A 21,341-nucleotide genomic window follows, 5' to 3' on the forward strand; every position below is an offset into this window, starting at 1 on the left:
CAGCTGCCTTTGGCCACAAATATTGAACAATTAGCTCTGCTGCTGGCCAACATTTACTGGTGATTTAAATTTGTCTCCCCTATGCTTTCCGCCGGGGATTTCTTCAAATGACTCCCAATATTACTGTCGCTTTTCGGCCCTCTTATGGCGTTCTAAAGAGCATTTGAGATTCGTTGCGTTTGTGCCACCTTCGCCTTTGCTGTTTGCAATTGCTGGGCTTATAAACGATATATATACATATAAATTTTTTGTATAAATAATTCTGGTACGTGTGGTAATGATGCCGACACGTGACAAGGCGACAACATCGTGGAGAGAAGGAGCAAAAGGACCAAAAGGAGCAAAAGCAGCAAAGTAGACAAAAGGCGCTGAAACCAGATATATTTTTCGGGAATATTTATTATGGCCGCCTGCAAAGGTGTATAAATTTGCATGAGAAACTGCCTGGCAGCTGGAGGAAAACCACTGCCTCATGTGGATGTCTCCTTGAGCAGGAGAGTAGCACTGCATAAACAAATAAACAAACAATACATAAATTTTTGAGACCAACTTGAATGTGGGTGGGACTCCTTATGCCGAGCACGTTTTGCTGCCTTTTTGATTTTGTCCTGCTGAGCTCCTCCTCGACTATTGTTCTTGGATTTTTTATTTCCTTTCTTTTATTCGTCGGCTTGACGTTGGCTTTGATAACAGTAATAATCATAATAACAAGGGTGTATAATAACAATAATTTTGTGACCTCTGAACGGTGTACACCTCAGCTCAAATCCACCCCCCGTTTATTAACAAATACAATTCAGAAGTGTATTTTTTATAGACTGTATATTTTATTTTTTTTTCGTTTACAAAATTGCCGTATTTATGGCGATATTCATGCTCATCGCCGTATTGATAGGCCATCGTCATATTAATTTTTGGGATCTGCAATAAATGGGGAACGTAAAAAACATTTGTAAATTAGAACAAATTTGTATATAAATTTATTATAATGTTTTCTTAACTTTTCTATTTACAGGTGATGCAAACAAAACGAACATTTCTGTAGAGCTAAGAGGTCGAAAAAGTAAAACAATGACTATGTTTCAACACGTGAGTAAATCATATTGAATCATATTTTATATTCTGGTACTAATATTTAAAGAACTCTTATATAAAATTTAAGAATATCATGTTTAGAACTGAGATATGCGGTGTACTAACAATATGAAAAATACACCAGTTAAACAAAATGAGTTAAAAGATATAAAAAAAGGATATATAAAATAAAAGAACTCCAAAGATTTGATTCTTTGACAAAGAATTGAATATTAATAAATGAAATTTCATATTATAATACGTATTGCTGCAGTGATTACAGTGTGATTCATAGTAAGAGCGATGAACAAAAGTTATGCTCTATTTATGAAGAAAATGAACACTTCATTTTCGAAATGGTTTTCCCTCATAAACATGAACCCTAAAGAAATTTTGTTAATTTTGCTACACAATAAATACATGCTGTTTTTGAAAAATATCTATGTTAGTTTTGTTAAGCGTACATATGTATTTAAATATTATGTTCATTTAGTTTCCTCTTTTAAAGACTAACTTTGATATACAAGAAATAATACTTTCTGTTGTTGATAAACATAATGCTCTATTCGCTTCTACCCCTTTTTTTGTGTATTATTTCTTGGAGGAAAAAAGAAAATTGGACAAAAATTTCTTGGTGGTTAGGTTTAACGAGCAAAAGGAGCAACCCTTCCAATAACTATTGAAGAAACATTATCATTTTTTCCATGCGAAAGTTCTTCGCCTGGCTATCACATTTTCATCTCTTGCTCATTTGTCAGGACTTGTCAAATCCGGTCAACAACGTAGCACACCCTGGGCTATTCCCAAGGAGTTTATTTCTGCCAATGCTCCTTTTTTCGATTATCAATTCGCATACGTGCCAAGGCAAGCTGGAGAAAGCTTTTCAAGTGTCTAGACTTCTGACAACTATGGAATGAATGCAGTAAACAGTTGCCCAAGAATATTTGCCTTTCACTCAAAGTGTCCAGGGAATGCGGGGCGGAGAAAAGGACTGCTCGGAGAAAAGGACCATGTATCCTGGCTTAATTACTGCGCCTGGTCAGCACAGGAAGGGGAGGGGCAGGGGGCAAGGCCCCAATCGAACTGTTTTGATTGTGGGGCGGCTCGTTTAATGCAATATTCCCTTCATAAAGAAGTCCTTTGTGTGTGGGTGTGTCGCTCGCATGCGGGTCCTTTCAAAAACTTTGTAAACCGGTCAGGGATATCCTTGTCATACGGCTCTCACACACACAAAGGCAACAAATTAAACTGTTCCTATTTGCAAATGAATTGTGCGTGGCGCAATTTCGCAGAAAACTTTCTAAGGGATAAGGCAGGATAGTGGATGCGATTGGGACTGGGATGGTTTGCACAAGGCGCACACGTTCCTTCCGCTTGAAATAAAATAAGTAGTATAATACAGAAGGCAACTTTGCTGGCATCGGAATTGAAATGAAAGAAAAGAAAAGGATTCTTGGGCCACACACACACAAAGAGGCGAAGAAAAAAGAAGCTTGTATCTCTGCTGATATCTCTTTGTGCGTGTCTCTGTCTTGTGTCCGTGTGTGTGAGCTGTGTGTTCTGGTGTCCTGGCTCGCAGAAACTTTTTGTGAGGGCCCAGGACCTTTCTGGCGCTTCTACGCTCAATTGCTGGTGGTTAGCCGAGCCCGTCTGCGTGTTCTGGTCGCCAGTCAATTGAAAATGAAATTGGTAGAAGTTAGGAGAAGCGGGAACACGGACAGGACCAAAACCGAAAACTCTTCTCCTGGCGTGCCTCAGTGTGTGTGTTGGGGCATCTGTTCCTTGAAGTTGGACGATGTCGGGGGAGTGCAGGGCTACGTGCGGACAAGCATGCATAATGAGGCCCACGATCCTTTCACCTGGATGCGGGCTACCCCTACAAATTAATACTAAAAAGACGCGTAAAAGTATGCAACGCCAAGTGGCAGGGAACTACGTGAATGCTGCATGGTCCTTTGTTCCTTGTCTTATTTTTATTAATACTTCCCGCTACTTTACTCTTTGATCGTAAACAAAAAAGGACACAAAATCGCGTTTTTTTCCACGCATTTTTCCTCCATGGTCACGTCCCTTTGTTTGGAATTTTTATGTTTTATGGATACCAGTTTTGAGTGCATTTGCTTGTTGCGTTCACAACGCACATTTCCCTCCTATTTGGCTTGCTTTGTCATTTTTTACGATTTATCAGCCAACGATTTGGCTCACACACTTTGTGACAGATTGTTGAAGATTAGTTTGGCTGGAGTGGAGACTCAAGGAATTGCGTGTCAAAAGGGATTAGCAAGTTGTGGGGTTTAGTGCGAAAAAATGTGTAAAGCTCGCATTATGGAAGAGATTATTGAAAATACACTTCATCTAGGTATGGTGAATAAATGAAGAAAACATTGGATCTGTTAAAAGTTGCTTAAGTTGTTGAAACCCTTAATTTAAACAGATTTTGTAACGTTACTATTTAGTATAATGCATTCGAAAAGTGTCTCATTAATTCATATTATTTGTGCATATTCTCAAAACCAAAAACCTACATTTAATAATTATTATTTGACCTTATATATTTTAAAATGTGCGCTTTGATAGGCTGAAGCTATAAAACATATATTTTGCAAAATTAATAACTGATAATTTTTATTACTAATCATTTGGCCAATTTAACTACTGTATTTTGTGGTTAAAGGTGGCGATTGTCAAATTAAAAGAAGCCACTTAATTGTAGTAAAATTAAAATATGTAAGAGCAAATGCTTTTTTTAATTATTTCGCAATTTATAAATAAAAGTTTTGAAATTGAGTCAACGAGTACTTACTTTTTGTAACAGAAAAAGAAGTCAACAAATGGATAAATCAGTCTTCATTGCAAAAAGTTAATTGTTCAAAACTTTTTCATCGCATATCAAATATCTCACATCGCATCTGAAAAATAAAGAATAAATATGTTCGGTTAAAAAATAATTTTAAGGTGTCTATAGTGCAAAATATAAAATATTTCTGCTCGGCACTTGTATTTATGTTAAACTTAATGCGTTTGTTTTTACCAGCTGCCTAATTTTGTTTGCTTTTGATAACGAACACGTTTTTTTTTTGCATTCTCAATGAAACTTTTTAGGCCTGAAATGAGATTCGCATGCAATTGTAATTTTTTCTAGTTTGAGCATTTCTGTGCAAATATATTTGATATCGAACTTTTCATCTGGAATTTGATTTTAGTTTTTGCTGCTTTTTTGCCATGCGAATATATTTAAATCCAGCTCTCGAATTGACAGTCCTTGATCCCAATAAATGGTTACATGGTAATTGTTTGCCGATAGCAAAAACAAGTAGTGGGTTTGTCCGAAATAATTAAAATCTTGTGCAGTTTTGAAATTTTTGTTTGCCATGCTTTCAAAGTAATTTCACTTGTAAATTGAAAATTTGTTGTTTCTAACGAGAATTTCTATTTGTCCTCATTCTGTTGTCATCATAAAGATGCTTAAAAGTATGCAGCAACATATTTCCACTTTAACTGCATACTTATGTACTATTATTAATACTATATTGTGGCACGATGGGAATCACATCAATATATGTGCCTTGTTTATATGGACTTTCCTGAATTTAATTATCTTGATTTTTATGCTGATCACTCCTGATTGCACTTATTGTGTGCATTTTTATTGAATTCACCGAAGCCCCTTTACTTTGGTGGCAATATGGGCGAACGCACTCACAGAAAAAGAAATCGCACATAAAATTTTATTATGACACGCCAACCACTCCAATTGTTTCACGTTAAAGCCGCATAAAAGTAATATATAAATAAAGAAGTCGGGGAAGTAACCAAAAAAAAAGAGATAATTTCTTTGAGGCGGGATACTCACATGAGCAACAAATGCAGTTCATCGTCGGATCCTTCGTTTCCTTGGCTTTTTCTGTTGGCGCTTCCCAGTTTTTCCCACGGCGACTGCTGTGTCGTTTACATATCGTTTTTTGGCCCTCATCTCCTTTTTCTGGGCCACGTCGCGCTGTCTAAACGATTTACGACACTTTGGCCAACTGCCTCACGCACACATTTGCAATATTGTTTGTTTGTAAGTTTGTGTGCGTTGTGCGGGGGCGATGTGATATTAGCATGTAACGAACACACAAACACACACGCACACAGAGATGCAGGAACAGGAGTTAACTTGGCCAAAAGGCAACACAAAATGCCGCACACGTTCGTTTTTATTATGTTAAATGTCTCCTGGGGCAGGAACATCAGCATCTGCGAGTTGTTTCCATCTGTTCGTTGGCTTTCTTCCTTCGCTTTTCTCCTGTCCTCCCTGTTGTCTTTTGACTTTTGGTAACTGTCACTTGGCTTGTTACATTTCACATTCACTTAGACTGCAGGATTAAATCTGGAGCGCGCCAAAAATGAGCTAGCCAGGAAAATTAGCACAGGCCGTTTCTCGCCTTTTCCTGCTCGGCACTGTGCTGGTTCGCCCTCCTGCGAAATGTCCTGCCAGCTCGTCCTTTCAGCCGATTTCAGCTTACTGCCCGCCGCTCCAGTTGAAACTGACGACTGGCGAACGACGGTCAAAGTCAATGGCGGGCTTTTCGTCGACGCGATTCGCTTTTCACCTTCGTCGTCGACGGGCTCGTTGTTCAAAAGCCGAACATTTCCGATTCACCCACGTCGAAAGCTCGGTTTGCCATCTCACCAGGCTCTCTTCGAGCGAGTCCTTGCTGGGAAGGATTGAGTTGCCTTACTCGCCAAATTGCTTCTCTTTGGTTTCATGTTCTAAGCCTCGCAGGACTCAAAATTCGAAGTTGAGTGAGTCTGTTCTGTAGTCTTTGAGCATTTCAAATGCGTTTACAGTTCTCAAATTAGTCTATACTCTTAGCGCCTGCAATTCGAGTCCTTTTTAGTTGAGCAATAAATGTTATTACCCAGCGAGCACTTCACTCTAAGAGAAATATTGCTGCTTTTGCTATAAAAGCACTCAGTGATTATCTCAATGTTAAATAAATGAGCTCGAATCGAGCGATTTTGCGACAGGCAGTGTAAAACTAGAGTTACCATTCTCATGCATTTCTCATTTATAAGAATTAAATAATAATTTTTATAATGCTAAAGAAAATCCCCATTTTATATTAAAGATAAAATATTTTTGGAAACTCATATTGAAAATGATGTTTCGTAAGCCCTCTCAGTTCGTTTAATAATTATTAAGAATATAACTATAATAATATAATATAATAATATAACAATAATTATTTTATCAAATTTAGAGCTAACATTTTCTTTGCACTCAACTGTTCCATAACATTTTAAAATGAGTCCTTTTTGAGTGATATGTAAAATCGTTTCGATTTGTGTGCTCTTAACATTTCCCAGAATGGTTGGTCTATTCGTTTGAGTTCTGAGTACAAAGTGAGTTCATTTTGAGTGGCCATCCTGCGGTGTTTCTCTTCCATCGCTCGCAGCTTCGGCTGGCGAATTTCTCGGCTTTTCCGCTCTCCGGGAAAACCCACCACACTCGGCGCTCGGTCGGCGCATCCTCGGGCTCGCTGAAGGACTCTTCGGGTCGAGTGGCGACTCACAAACGCACACACTGAACGCGAGGAAAACACGAGCATTGCTGCTAGGAGCCTTAGCCAATCGTAAAAGTTTTGTACGTATTTAGTACAATTTCGGGATTTGGCAGGATGTAACGAGCGTGTAAGAAACAGAGCGCGTCCTTCTCAGCCGTGTGTGTGCGATAATCGGGCAACAAGCAGCGCGACAACAAATTGTATATTACACAAAATTCGCAAAAAATCCAACGAATCGTTTGAATCCAATTTCGAGTGATATAACATAGCACAGATCGTACTCGGTTATAATGCAATAGCAAAGAGCCGCAGCATTTCGAAAGTCCGGCAAAGTGATTTTGGCCAAGTTAACCAAAAACCAAATCGTCGAAGTCCTCGCCTTGCCTCGGTTCAACCCCCTTCAGCCCCTTCTCCATTATCTCGTTGTTGCCGCCGTACTCGTACATATGTGCACTTGTTTTTGTGAGCGTGTTTTGCCGCAAGCCGGTTAAAAAATTATTCCCATAATTACACCATCCAAGAGTTGCGGGCGAGGAACTTCCGCGAAACATAATTACCGAAGAACAACTGACGGAGCCGATAATACCTGGCGGATAAATCGGTAAAATCTAGAGAGGAAGCACTGGAAATTATCAGAAGCTTTGTGTGTGGTGTGTGCGTGTGACCTGGAATTTCCTTATGAATAACGATATATACGAGTATATATGGACATTATCCTTATCGTCCTGGTCCTGCTAATAAGAAACGCCAATCCGGTGCCGCTGCTCGAGATGGAGATTGAAACGATTGCCCAGGGGAGGAGGGAATCCTTCGGTCTCCCCATCCTTTCTTCCGCAATAGTGTCGTTTCCTTTATTCGTCCTTTTATGTTTACCTACTTTTTCTTTTTGTGCTCCCTCGTTTCGTCGTGGTTTGGTTCGGTTTGGTTTAGTTTGCTCGCACACAATTGAAAATTCAATTGATTTACAAAATGAAGTTTACTGGTTGGGACGACAGATACTTTTTATCTATTTTCATTTGCAGTTTTACGAGCGAGCAGCTCTTTTTTTCGGCCCGGTCCTTTCGGCCTTAAAGCGAAAACGTTGGCAATTTTTCACAGTTCTTTTTCGATTGAGGTCCTGGCGGGGTTTCCTGCAGTTTTGGTGCGAAAATAACGCTGCGTCCTGCAAGGATTGTTGTGGCTGATGTTTTCGCTGGCTTCCGATTCGGGTGTGCCGAGTGTGTGTTTGTGATTGGAGCGGCCTAAAATCGTTTTAGGACCAGCTGCGAAGTGATTTTCAGCTAAGGCGAAAAAAGGACTGCAGTGTGTGTCCTGTGTGTCTGTGTGTGTGTGTGTGGGGAGAGTGGGTCTGCAGATTGACATAGTTATGTCCTCGGCGAGTAATGGGAAGTTCTTGGCAAGAGCTCAAGAAAATTTAAGTTTGGTCCGGCCTTGCAAAAGCTAAATAAGATTATGTAGGTTGTTTTAAAGCCAAAATGTTTACTTAAGTTTAACGCGGTCCTTAAAATATTGCAGTTTTCAATTGACATTATCCGCAAGTCATTATTTTCAAGTGAGTTCCTTACTCAGGGATAAAATATTATTTTTGAGTAAATTCTTAGTAAAACTTATAAAAGTAAATATTCTAAAAAAAGCCTTTCCAAGTGTTTTGACAAGTATTTAATATTTTCGTTGTAGAAACTCGTACAACACAACTCAACCTAAAATGTCTTTCACCACTTGCCTCAAGGAACTTTCCTCGTTTTGGTGTCAAGTGTTTTTATTAGAAGCAAAAGCAGAAAGGAGAAAAATTGCCGACGAAGGGGCGAAGTAAAATTTTTCCTTTCATTCCCTCTTCCATACAAACTTGAAATGAGGTTTCAAACAAAAAAAGTGTAAAATAATACGCATACGCCATGTATACCGAATACCCGAAGTAGGCTTCCCAAGTGGTAAGGGCTACTTTCGTTGGCAGAAACAATCCAAAATCGTAGGATCTGGTTGTTAACAACTATAGGCTATTCCATGGCTTACATTAGCCTGATTGAAATTATATCGCTTGACTTATATCGATCGCAGGGCTTGGGGTTAATTAGGTGCTGACCAAGTTAAAATTACTATGCAACGAGTTTATTATATTAACATGTGTTTGCTTCTAATGAATGAAAAGAAGAGCTAGATAGATATATAGACAGTTGGATTGATATTGGTAAATGAAAGGGGGAGGGGGCTTAATTTGCTCTATGCATTTCACACCGACTCCACCTATCCCCACTCCCATTAGCCCTATGGGCCTCAGTTTCAGCCAAGGCAAAAGACTAGTACTTCAATGGGCCCCCTCTTCTCTCTGCTCAAACAGCGTTTTACCATTCGTTCGTCATGCCATCGTTGGCTATATGGAGGCGGCTGATCGGCCACGCCCACTCTTCTTTTTCGCCGCTTGTTGTTGACGTTTACAATTTGGTGTTGAAAACTTCAGCTGGAAATTGGGTAATACTCGTGATGATGGCGTTGGTTGGATGACTGCAGCAATCCTGCATTAAGTACCCTCCTGTGTCTGGATGTCTGTGTGTGTGTGTGAACGCGAAGGGGTTTGCAACAAAGAAATTTTAATTTATATAGAATGAGTTTGGGGGCGGCAATAACTCCATTCTCCACCACCTCGCTCCTCTTTTGGCTGCAGTCGTCGACATTCCGATGTTCGTGTTCTGTGCTCACAGTGCTCTCACTCACTCCCTCGTTCGCACATGGAGACCGAAAAAAATCCAATTATTTTAAAACTTTTGACAACTGCAACAACAAGGCGTTGCAAGGCTATGAAAACAATAAGAAACTGACTGAACAGCCAGAGGCAACAAAAACAGTAGGGGAAAGTCGAAAGTCCGCAAAAAATCAAGCAGAAAAATGAGTGTGAGTGCTTGAAAGGGTTGCCAGCCATTATAACTTCACTTGAAAAGTTTAATTGATTTTTACAAGTGCATATATATATGTACATATATTATGTATATACGGAGATGGACGCAAAAACATACGTACACATGCCACGGACCTGCCTGCAGTCGTGATTCTCGTGATTTCGCTTTCTCCGTGTTGGCCAAGTGGGTCTATAACTTGGTGTAAACAAAGTGGTTGCAAGGGGGTTTAGTGGGGGCAGGTGGCAAGGAAATCAAAAGTAGCATTGCCCCATGAACTGAGGTGCAAATTCGTTAGGCTCTTCTCTTCCAATTGGCTTGGCTTTTTATAGTTTGTTCAATTCTTGCCTTACTTTTCGGTATTTTCCTTTCCCTATTTTCACTTGGCTGCTACACCTGACTTTTTAATTGCTGCTGAGTGTGCTCCTGCTACTGTAATTATTGGGTTTACCTTTGAGGGATTTGCTTTTAGGTGATTGCCTTAATGAGTCCTCTACTTATACTAGTGATAGGCAAAAAGTTTAACCGATGAAGTCTACTGCGATTAACTCTGTTCGCTGCAGATCTGTAATTTAGTTTTCCAATTTTCAGTCAATTCGATGACATCTTCAATTGGAAACCTTTCTTATTTGAGTATTTTTGTAGTTTTCCTTTAAAGTGTATTAAACTATCATTTCTAAACTCTTTAATTGTCCTTTAAAGATGTCGGAAAATAAATATACCTGTGCTTCGTTTATTGATCCAATTTGTGCAATTTGTTTATTTTTAGTTAAATTTTTTATTTGCAAAGACACGAATTTCCAATCAAAAATAATTTGCAAAGTATTTGTGTTCGGACATTTTTGAGTATAGTATTGCGTTGAATGTTTTTAAATTTTTAAATCACCTAAACCTTTCCAATTGGCGTTGCCTTTGTTTTTGTGGGGGTTTGGCGGGAGTGTATTGTTAAAAACGTATTTATTGTTGAATTTTGCAAGCTAAACGAGACCAACGGATTTTCACTTCTCTCCTCGGCCGCAAAACCACACACAATGGTCTCTGACAATTTAAGCCAGGTCGACTGACTTTTATCCTTAACAATTGTTTCTGCTCCTGCTCCCGTCTTATGTGTATCCTTTTTTGCAGGAATACCGAATGCCGAATACCGAACGGCACACAGCACTGACTCACAGCAAAATATAAATCAATAAGAATAAACTGCATATCTCAGATTATATTTTAGATATATATGTAAATGAAGTAGTCATAAGAGTTCTTTAAGTATTAGCTCCAGACTTAGTCAGGTAAATGTATTCTGGTCAGATAAGTAACAACAGCTTCCCTCCACATGGTAACCATATATCGATGAAACGACAACTGGCGCTCGAATTCAAATTGCGATAATGTCGACAACAATCAATTTGTGTGATCTGCACCGACAACAACACCTTCTACAAATGAATGCGACGTGACGACAACAACTGGAAATATTTATAACGCATACGACATGTTGCTGGCATGCCAATAATGATGATGACATCGCATTTACTAACACGTCTTGTAATATCCGATGATTTTCGGCTTTCGAAAATGTATTTAACGAACGATTGAAACCCATAACAACTGCGACTATAAACCTACATAAAATAATCACCAAAAACACACCAACGCACCCCCCGGACACACACAAAATACACACAAACCTGAAACCCTACACTGTACCGAATACTTGCAACATTTGCAACACTTGCAACACACGTTGACGTTGGTTTTCCCTACCGACTTTGAATTTTCCATTGGCACCTGCAGCAAAAGCTTAAGTGCCATTTGGCGAGTGAGTGAGTCCGTCAGCCGACGAGTAAGTCTGACAGAGACACGGCCAGCGTGTAAATAATAAATAATAAAAGGAGCGAGTAAAAAGTTATTAGTAACAATCGTTGTTGTTGAGTTGTTGTTGTTACCAACTGTCGACATACCCTTGCAACTGCCGGCGAAAACAGCGAAATAATGGGTCTGCAGATGACAGCAGCCCGTCCAATCGCAGCTCTCAGCCTACTAGTGTTGTCCTTGCTCACCTGGACTCACCCCACAATCGTGGATGCAGCCCGTAAGTATTAGGCTAAAACTCCAGTAGAACCGCTAATATTATGCTAAGAACTCCCCTGTTTTAATGGACAATTTTTGGCCATATTACGCCATACTACACTTTACACGCAAGTTAGGCTAAGTTTACGTTAAGTTGCGCTCTTAATTTCGAACATTCTTGCCAGCGAGCTCAACTTTCAAGTGGAGTTGAGTTTACTTGGATTTTGGCCAAAGTTGGAGCGGCCCAAGTGCTAGAATTAAGTTGGAGGAGCATAATGTTTATGCGGCTCAAGCATTTGAAAATCAAAGAAAAGAATTTTAATCAGTTGAAGCTCAAATTAGCCAGCGGAAACGTTTTTAATTAGCTGAAAAGAAGGGGTACGATGCGGATGCTCCCACCAATATTGCTTAAGCATAAGTCCATTAATTAGCAGCTTTATCAATAGTTAATAACAAACTTAGAGGTATAGAATTTAAATTTAAATTGCCTAATATTAGAAGTAACCTGCACGTTGCATTCTTTAAGAGCCGCATTAGATCGACATTCCTGCTAATTAGTGCTCATAAAATTGCATTTCTTTTGGCCTGCATACATTTCGCATTCAATTACCAATTCCAAGCAGCCCGGTTCGCCCAACTGGAAACCGTTTTCGTCACCTGAGAGAAAGGAAAAACAAATAACAATCAAAGTGTTGACATTTGCAGAATTGCAGTCAAATGTGGCTCATATTTTGCGCCGAGGCCTTTTGTGCAAGTGGAAGTGGAAGTGGAAGTGTCGAGTCTGACTTGTGCCTCCTGGCGCAATCCACTCGCCGTGGCACTTACCTTTCATAGGCGCTTCATTTCGTTTTGAGGGGCTTGCGGGTTGGAACCCCGGGGAATGGGGCATGGGGCATGCTAGATGGTAGATGGGTGGTGGCCAGGAGGAGCGATAAACAAGCTGCAGGGGCATTGGGAGAGTCAGAAAAACAGGCAGAGCGCACAAACACTGCACATCCTGATGTATTTGGCCGGGTTTTGTTGCCTCTTTATTTGTTGTCCTTACTGGGTAGCTGATGCCGCTTTTGCCTGGTTAGCCTGCAGTTTGCAGTTTGCAGTTTGCAGTTTGTCGCACCTCTTTTTGTGTATGTGGCATTAAATTGAAATTTATGCGGCACTTTGCCGCGTGAAATGTTTGTACAACTCGTTGCGGGTTGCGGCTTGCTGCTGCTGTTTTTTTTTTCGTTACCATGTTCCCCACTTTTTTTTTTGGTTTTGTTTTTCTGCCGAAGCTCTTCGGGCGTTGACAGACCGACAAACTGTTGGACAGCAGCAGCGGCAGCATTGCAGGGGAAAGTATCTAAAAACATATGCAAAACTGTTTGCTGTTTGCCATGTAAATGGTTTTTCGGGCCGTATCTCCGGCCTTCCCTTCCGGCCTTTTTTTGCTGCCACCAAACCAGGGCAGACCGGACCAATCCGGCTCGAAGGACCACCCACTTTTGGCCAGCTAATTTGTCGTTTGTTGCAAATTATGACACAAAAGCCCCGCTCAACCATTGCCGACTTAACTCAACTGTGTCCAGCTCCCAAATATATTTCACGCAAAGGAAACTAACTCATTTCGCTTTGGTTTTTTGCAACAAGTTTTAATTAATTTGCCGCAACTCCGGGCGCCAATGCTCCAATCTCTCGCTTTGCTTTCATTCCACCCATCAGTGGCAAAAAAAAAAAAAAAAAAAAAAAAAAAAAAGATGGACGAGCAAAAAGTTGATGCTACGATAATTTGAAAAGTTTTCGTTTAGACAGCGAGAAAAAAAACGAATACACGGGAATGTGGAACAGCAAATGTCAGAAGGCCTGGGAAAATCGCTTCCTAAACTAAAGCCGCTCGGCACTAAACTATATGTACACCCATATGCGAGTGTAGCCCATATTAAGCCGCAAATAAATGCCGGAACCATAATTAACATATAGCAAAAGTTTTGCCTCATCCTTCGCCGAAATGCCACAAGTTGAACTACGCGAAGGGGGCAAAAGTGTCTGGGTGAAATATGGTTAAAGTCGATTTTCGCCTGTGTTTGCTTTTGTGGGCCAAAAGTAATCCGAAATTGATAACTTTCGGCTTGATGGAGTTCGCCAAGCGAAAGGTAATTAAACGGCAGACGCAGAGTAATCGGCTGGTTGGGAAAATTCCAGTTCAGGCGATCACAAATCAATTCCAAAACTTTTCCCATGAATATATGTTTCCACGCACTTGAAAGTCGTCTGTGGGCTGAGCGATATGTAATATCACATACTAAAGTATTTAAAATAAAATTGTATGCCTAATCCAATTTATATATACTTTAGTTACAAATCCTAGGACATTAGCAGTTTCATTTCCATCATCATTTGTTTATGTCTGCCACTCGGACAAATGGGCAACACAAATGCGTGTGTAACTTGCAACGCCGCATATCATTATTTTAGCAAACATTTCAGGATTCGCATATATCTGAGTTGTTCCTGGGTAATAATGTCCTGGCATTTATCACACTTTTTCGCGTTGCTAGTCGACGGACAAGTGACCAGCTAAAGTGGCTCTAAAATTTCAGTGCCCAAATGAGTGGAGGACCCACCTCCCACTTAGTAAGCTACAAAAAGCAAAAAAAAAAAACACCGAAAACGTCGGAATGAAAGAAAGATAAATAAATGTTGGCAACAACAAAGAGCAAAGCGCCATAAATCTAAATAACAAATTTTTACGAGAAACGAGGCCATAAATAAGATGTTTCTTGCGGCCTAGCGAAAAATAGTGTGGACCTTCGAAGGGGGATTCCCCAAAATGTTTTGGCTCGGACCATTCAGCATTCAGCATTCAACATTCAGCATTCACGGTTCCACATTTCCCATTTCCCAAAGGTTGTCTCCGGCCAAGCGGCAGCAATTCACCAGAGTTCTGTTAATTTAATATTATTACTTTTCATTACAAGGAGGCCTCCCATTTGCCGCAAAACGCTGTTAGTTTTTTTTTATTTATATGTTTTTTGGGGCAAGCACGGGGGCAATGCCACCCCAAAATGTCAACACATTAATGCGAGTGGAGACGGACGGCTTGAGATAAATCAACATTTATCTGCGGCCATTGCTGACAATTGAAAATGACCGTTTATATCTTCTGGCTAATTACGGCCTATTAAAGGCCCTAAATGTATTTTTGGCAAACGGCCAAATTTATCAATGCTGAAAGGAAAATAGCTGCTGTCATTTTAATGGCAACTCCTAAGAAATTCGAATTAAACTTTATACAAATTCATATATTATATAGTAAACGAGCTAGGTCTGTAGAATTTTTGTAAAATTAAACTTATGCTAAATGGGAGTCCTGTTGCCAAATGCATCCAGAAAAATTGAGTGGCAACAATCATTCTCATGAGAAGAAACCTTTTTGATTTCGAGATAAAAACGATCTCCATACTGATATTTTCAGATGGGTTTAAGATTGTTGAAGAAAAACATGAGTGGAATCTTCAATCTCGATCTGAGTATGCTGATCTCGATTCTATCTTGTCCAGATTTTGAGATCGAAATTCTCAAAAGGAGATTTAGTTTTTTTCTGAGTGTAGTACCTTTTTAGGTCCTTTAAGTTAAATTTTATACAAATACATTGCTTTTCGCTTTCAAGTATCCCAGTGACAATTGTGGTATTTTACCACTTCCGTTGGCCGCTTTAATTAGAAAAAATGTTAATTTAATGCTTGGCTGAACCGCCAGTTGACTGCCCGTGGTGAATCTGTGTGTTTTCAGCGAATCTGACGCTTTTCCATTTGTTTTCACTGCTTTCCATCGACTGGATGGCGCTGGAAAGTGTGTCACAGCAGCCACGGCCATGAATACTTATTCAGATAGTTACACTCACAACACGATGACAATTGTTTGCCCATATGTCCCAGTCATATTTTCGACAAGCCGCAAAAAATGGCAAAAAAAGAGGAAATTATGAAAGCAAGCGGCCAGCGAAAAACTGAACATTTTGCACATGTAAATGGCGAAAATAAAAGTTTTGGCCGGCCGAGTGTGGGCTAAATGATTCATGAGTCATTTGAGTGCGGAGTCCGCGTGTGCGGAGATTGAGGACTACGAGTGTGAGTGTGTGAGTGAGTGTGTGTTTGGCCTGGAAGAAAAGTGCTTAACTCGTAATTTTTGTTAGCACTACGTGCAAATAAGGCCACTGAGGCCGCGCTTTTGGCTCTTTTTTCGCCCGGCTAACTGGGCTTTCTCCGCCTGGCTTTCTCCTATGCTCCTATGCTCCTTTGCTCCCACAGCAACAATTTGAGTGCATTTTATTGTAGTTGTGAGCGTGCGCTGGCTGCGCATGAATATTGCAGCTGATGAGCCCCTGAGCAATGGCAAAAAGGGTCAAAACTTTTAATTAATGTTTATGGCTGCACTGCGGTGCCGAGTCACTCGCAAGCCTTTTAAGTTAAATTTATAAAACCATTCTATTTTTTTTTGTGTTCGCTCTCATGTTTTCACTTTGTCTTGGCTTCTGAGGAAGACCGTAGACCTTGTTGCAATTTAATTAGTATTTTTTGAAGACTTTAACTAAGCGATTCAAGGCAGTTTAATCGATTACGCAGTGAAATATTCAAGGCATAATTTGTGGGGCGCTGAGCGCGGCAAACGAAAAACATATTCGATCAATAAGTAATTACAGTCATTTGCTGCCACTTCATTTAATTTTAAATTATTGATAATGAAGGTAGGCAACATTACTGTTAAAATAAATTCAAGGTGGAAAAAGCGGAACATACTATTCGATTTTATTTTCCATTCTCAGCAAGGTTCTTGCATAAAGAGTAATTATTTGAAATTAATTATACAACACTTAAACTCTACCTTTCCCCAAGGAAATGGAGCTTCTATAGCCAGTTAATTAAATTAAATTTGCGACTAGCAGCCCTTAAAGAGAATTGGCAGCACAGTTTTAGCCAAACAATCGTTCCGGTGGCAATCTTAACTCATCTCTCCGCTTTTTTTTCTGTATTTGGCCTAGACATGCGTGTGTTTCCCTCAATTTTGTGTTTTTTTTTTTTTTTTTTGACTTTCTTGCCGCACGCAGGGGAATAATTACAAAATTTATGAGCACGACAAGGGGCGTGGTCGGTCTAATAATTGTCAATGGGGGGTGTAGGTCCTGCGGGGAGGGGTGGAGGTCCTGCGGGGAGGGGTTGGAGCTCGTAAAACTGAAGTAGTTGTAGTTATGGCTGTTATTGTTGCCGGCTCTGTTTGCTGGCTGCTGATTTGCATGTTGTTCGTTTCATTTTTGGGGCTTGGCTTGCCTCAACTTGGACTTTTTTATGGGGCACACGCCAAGGGGTTAAAACGGCACGCGCTGGAAAATCTAGAAAATTTTGTTTTCCTTCTGTTCTGTGTTTTTAGTTTTTCGTTTTTTGGCTTAATGTAATGTGCATTTTAATGTCATTATTTCTGCGTGGCTTTAAGCTGCAAACGGGTAAATAAAAAGGGGGAGGTTCGGGCCGCCAATGCAAATTGTGTGCACGAAAGACCAAAACAAATTATACCGAAAAGCAGAGAAAGCGGACAATGTTGGGGTAAAAGTGAGCTATTTTTGCGTGGCACATAAAAGCGGCAGCAACAAGGGCGCCACCACCACAACCACCTTGCCACACTTTCGTTCTCTTTCGGTCAGACAAAGCAACAGCATTGTCGCTTTTGTGTTGCATAGTTGACATTGTTGGATTTCCACAAAAGGTGTAGTCAAGTCGAGCATGCCAGGGTTCAGATGGGTGTTCCTGCGATGGTCTTGGATGCCAGGACGGTTGGATGGCGGGCAGGATTGTAGGATTGCAGGATGGATGGATGGATGGGAGCAACCACAAAGCACACACCGACTAACACTCGCCTACACCGGGTTTTACATTTGATTTGCTTTCGTCTTAGTGGGATATTTGTTCTACGCACACACACAGTCACACGAAGAAAGGACGAAAAAAAGTTGGCAAGAGCCGCCACAAAAATACACCCAGTCAAGGCAAGAAGATGTCCTGCTGTCCATCTGTTGTCAGGTGCGTAGCTTGGGTATATCCATTCCATGGGGATTCACTATATTCGCCGTATTGGAATCCCCGCGGGAATGTGTCGAAAATTAATATCATAAAAGGTTTCAGCCGAGGAAGTCATTGTTTAATATCAAGAAAAGTGCATTAATCTAAAAACTATCAAGTTAAATTACTGGTTACTGAGCAAAGTAATCTGCTTAAATGCTGTTGAATGTTATGAGTCTCGAATTCTTTAGAAGATTATTTCAAAAGCGGGTACAAAACCATCTACATGAGTTAGGAGAGGGCTTATCGACCCCCTTTGGGTTGCGCCCCTGGTCGAGGGTATGTGTGCATTCAACTGCAGCTACAACAAAGCCGTTAGACAATTGCGACAGTTCATCTTCACACCTCATTGCTCTGGCAAGGTGGCTCAAAGAACCGAGTGGCAGGGAGTGCGGGGTAAAGAAATCACTAAAGGACTTACCTCTTTCTTGGCCACTTGCAGAGGACATAAAAAAGCTTGCATAGTTTGTTTTTAGTGGCATTTTCCTTCATTCCGCTTTCCTTTATGCGTTTTTCTTCGCTCTCCTCGACGGCAGGACCTTAAAACTTGATGGGGTTTGGCCAGAAATTTAAAAAATCAACTTTGCTAGAGGCTAAAAATATCGCACGGATGAAAGGAGAATGTCTGCTTTTATGCAGATTGTTGATGATTTCCTGGCCTTCAGTTAAACTTTAACTGATTTCCAAGTCTGCTCTCGATTTCAGACGAAATCTTCAAGCAGTTTTCTCTCACCTCAATCTTCAACTTCCACTTTGACACTCCATACACTTTGAGTTAACTACTTTGGGGAGCAGCGCGTCTAAGTTTTGTGCTTTTTTTATTTTTTATTTTTTTTTTTAGTGTGTTTTCACAATGCGCCAGCCAAGCGAAGTTTTCAATTGTTAAAACTTTGCACTTGAGCGATTTTTGTATAGCATATTTTTTGGCATATTTGCGCGCTTGTATGTACCAAGCACTTTGCAAAGAAAACTTTTCAATGTGGTAAACACACGCAGCACACATGCAGAACTATTAAAAGCCACTAGCAGCGGCAGCAGCCGAGAGTAAAATGCATAAATAATGTAGACAAGAGGGAAAAATAAAGGAGGAAAGCCGCACGGGAAAAGGAAAATATTTGCTCATATGTAGAAGGCAGCAAGCCGAATATCCAATACACTCGGGATGGGAGTTTTCCCAAAATATTGCCTGACAATTAGACATTTTGTGAAATTGAATTACAAACTATTCGATGATGTCAAATGAAATTTCTTCGTTGAATTCATAAATCGAATGAGCAGGAAATAGTTTAGGTTAGGCTGAAAAACTTAATTTAATTGCAAGAAATTCCAAGAAATGCGTAGTAATCTACGGAAGCTTTGAAGTATTTATACTCTTAATATAATAAAATAATGAAACATTCAGCTTGTGTAATAATAAACTCATAATATAGTAAAATATTGAGCGGCAGTTGGACATTTATTAAATTGCGCTTAATATTACAAATATTTACCCATGAAAATCGAACATGAAGGTGGACTTTAATCCAATTGTGGGGCTTCATTTATAACTAACTCAAAAAGAGATTGAAAAAAATACTCTAGTCATCTGAAACATCGTGTCAAATATGTGTTTTTGGCATTAGAAAATCATAAAAAAGAACCTAAAAAAATTTGAATAGTTGACAGTTTTGTCTTTTCCTTCGGCATTATTTTTTGCGCAGTTTTCCCACACATTACGGAAAACTTTCTACCAGAGCGCACTGATAAAGCTCTACATCTTGGAGTATATATATACGGCGGATATACATATATATGTATCTATATATATATAGTATGCTTGGGGTAGTTGTGGGTGCTGGTCCTCTAACTCAGCGCTAACAAGCGGAGCAGAGTACTCGGGTATTCTGGCCAAAATGGCGTGGCTTGCTAGGTGGATGGGTGGATGGGGGGTGCGTGTTTGCAGCGCGTTTTGAGTTACCTTTTGGCCAAGTTGTTCGCTGTCATGTTACGGCAATTTTACGCCCTTGCCGTTTCAGGGGCATTTCGCTGGCGACACGAGACAGACAACGCGCTGGGAGGTGGGTGGTTGGGGTTTGGCTAAAAGCGGCGGAGGAGAGCGAGAAGTAGCGGAATGTCAAAGCATTAGAGGACATTTTTCATATTCCAGCAGTGCCAACGCCTTAACTTATGCAGCGAAACTTTAAAGCCAGGAAGCCCAAAATGGCGCTCATCGTTGCATTTCCCTGCGCTAGACCATGGCGGCCATGGTCTTTCCACCGTTTTTGCTGGCATTTCCCGAGCTGCAGTTGCAGAAATTGATGCTGGCTTTTTTGGTAGCCAACATCACCCACCACGAGCCACCACTACACCACCAACACCACACTTCAGCACCACCACCGACAACCCAACGAAATTGCTGGCCAGCGTAAGCACTTTTGCATTTTTAGCTGAAGCAGCTGGTGAGGTAGGCGCAGGATTTCACTATACGACGACCCCTCAATCCCTAAAACCCATCGTCCTATGTAAATATGCAGGCCGAAAATGTAGGAAAAGTAGAGAAACCATAGCCATTGAGTGCACTAATTTCAAATTATGCCGAGGTAGGCAAATATGCGCACATTCTGCGAAAGATGGCTGAACGAATGAATTGGTTTCGACTTTCGCCAGGCAACCATTTTAAAGAGTCCGTAGTTCCGTGTGCCAACAATGTTTAGAATTTTTGGCTTGCAACTCGGTGGGTGAAAGGTGAAAGGTATGCGTCATAAATGAATGTCAGACCCTGGCTATTAAGGGGAATACTTCTTTAAAGTGTCGGAAAGCAACAGAGTTTGCGAATTTTTTAAAAGGGGTAAATAGTGAAAAATTTCAACTAATTTGCCTCATTAAATTTGAAATATTTTCCTAAATTGAAAAGAGCGAAACCAATGTTTTATGTGGAATTTAAATGGCTTATTGCAGTCCTTACCTCACAATTCCCAACTTAGTGGAACATTTGCGAACTGGGCTCGAGTTCACGTTCATAAGAAGCTTGTCGCATTAATAAACCTAATCAAGACTCCGCAAAGGACTCTGCTTTCAATTAAAAAGCAAAGCACAAGCACGATAGCAGCGAACTTAAAAGGCATCGTTGCTTTTGGCCAAGTGTCAATAGCAAAAAGTGGCTCAAACCGAGATGACTAATTACAAGGCTTGTCATGCCAGAAGGAAAAAAGTGAAAAAGGCGAGACCGAAGAACGATTAAGAGGGTGGAGGTGGAGAGAAGTGGGGTGGGGCCACAATGATGGCAGTCAATTAAAGGCGTTGTCGATGGCAAAACACACGACAGTGGTGGGATGATAGGGAACTTGAGGCTAATATGCTAAATAGTTAAGGGCTTCATCCACGGCGCCTCGAAAAATTAACAGCTTAAAGGCCCAAAGAGACAATGGCAAGTGCAGAAAGCTGTTGAATGGAAAAGGCCGACATGAAATCAAAGCAACAGAAGCAGTTACAACTGTCAGCTAAAATGTAGCCACGTTAAGTAAAACGGACTTAAAGTTTTAACAAGCTCTCATCCAAGTGCTGCGGAAGATGAGATGTGCACGGAGATGGAGCCGGATCCACGGCGGCCTCCATAAGCTCCTTTTTCCCCATTTCCCCCTACAGTTTCCTCCATTTTCCAGCGTTTTCCCCGTTTTCCTGGGATGGAGCCAACA

At 40.5% G+C, this 21,341-nt stretch overlaps 1 protein-coding gene and 1 long non-coding RNA gene across 10 annotated transcripts in view; one reads left to right on the forward strand and one right to left on the reverse strand.

Moving 5' to 3' along the window:
• Nucleotides 1–21,341, forward strand: part of LOC6614726 (tyrosine-protein phosphatase Lar) — a 117,081-nt gene that overhangs the window by 13,539 nt on the left and 82,201 nt on the right. For all 9 annotated transcript variants that reach the window (XM_032713859.1, XM_032713861.1, XM_032713865.1 and 6 more), the window contains exons 2-3: nt 1,016–1,089; nt 11,303–11,600. In XM_032713859.1, coding sequence (XP_032569750.1) covers nt 11,501–11,600 — 100 coding nt within the window. In that variant the 5' untranslated portion in view covers nt 1,016–1,089; nt 11,303–11,500. The remainder of the gene's footprint in view (nt 1–1,015; nt 1,090–11,302; nt 11,601–21,341) is intronic.
• Nucleotides 806–5,641, reverse strand: LOC116800195. Its single transcript, XR_004361191.1, has 3 exons — nt 4,928–5,641; nt 3,878–3,983; nt 806–921 (listed from the first exon to the last, which is right to left on the reverse strand). It is a non-coding gene; the product is annotated as an uncharacterized LOC116800195 (long non-coding RNA).

The sequence above is a fragment of the Drosophila sechellia genome, chromosome 2L (genome assembly GCF_004382195.2).
Source record: "Drosophila sechellia strain sech25 chromosome 2L, ASM438219v1, whole genome shotgun sequence".
Classification (NCBI taxonomy): domain Eukaryota; kingdom Metazoa; phylum Arthropoda; class Insecta; order Diptera; family Drosophilidae; genus Drosophila; species Drosophila sechellia.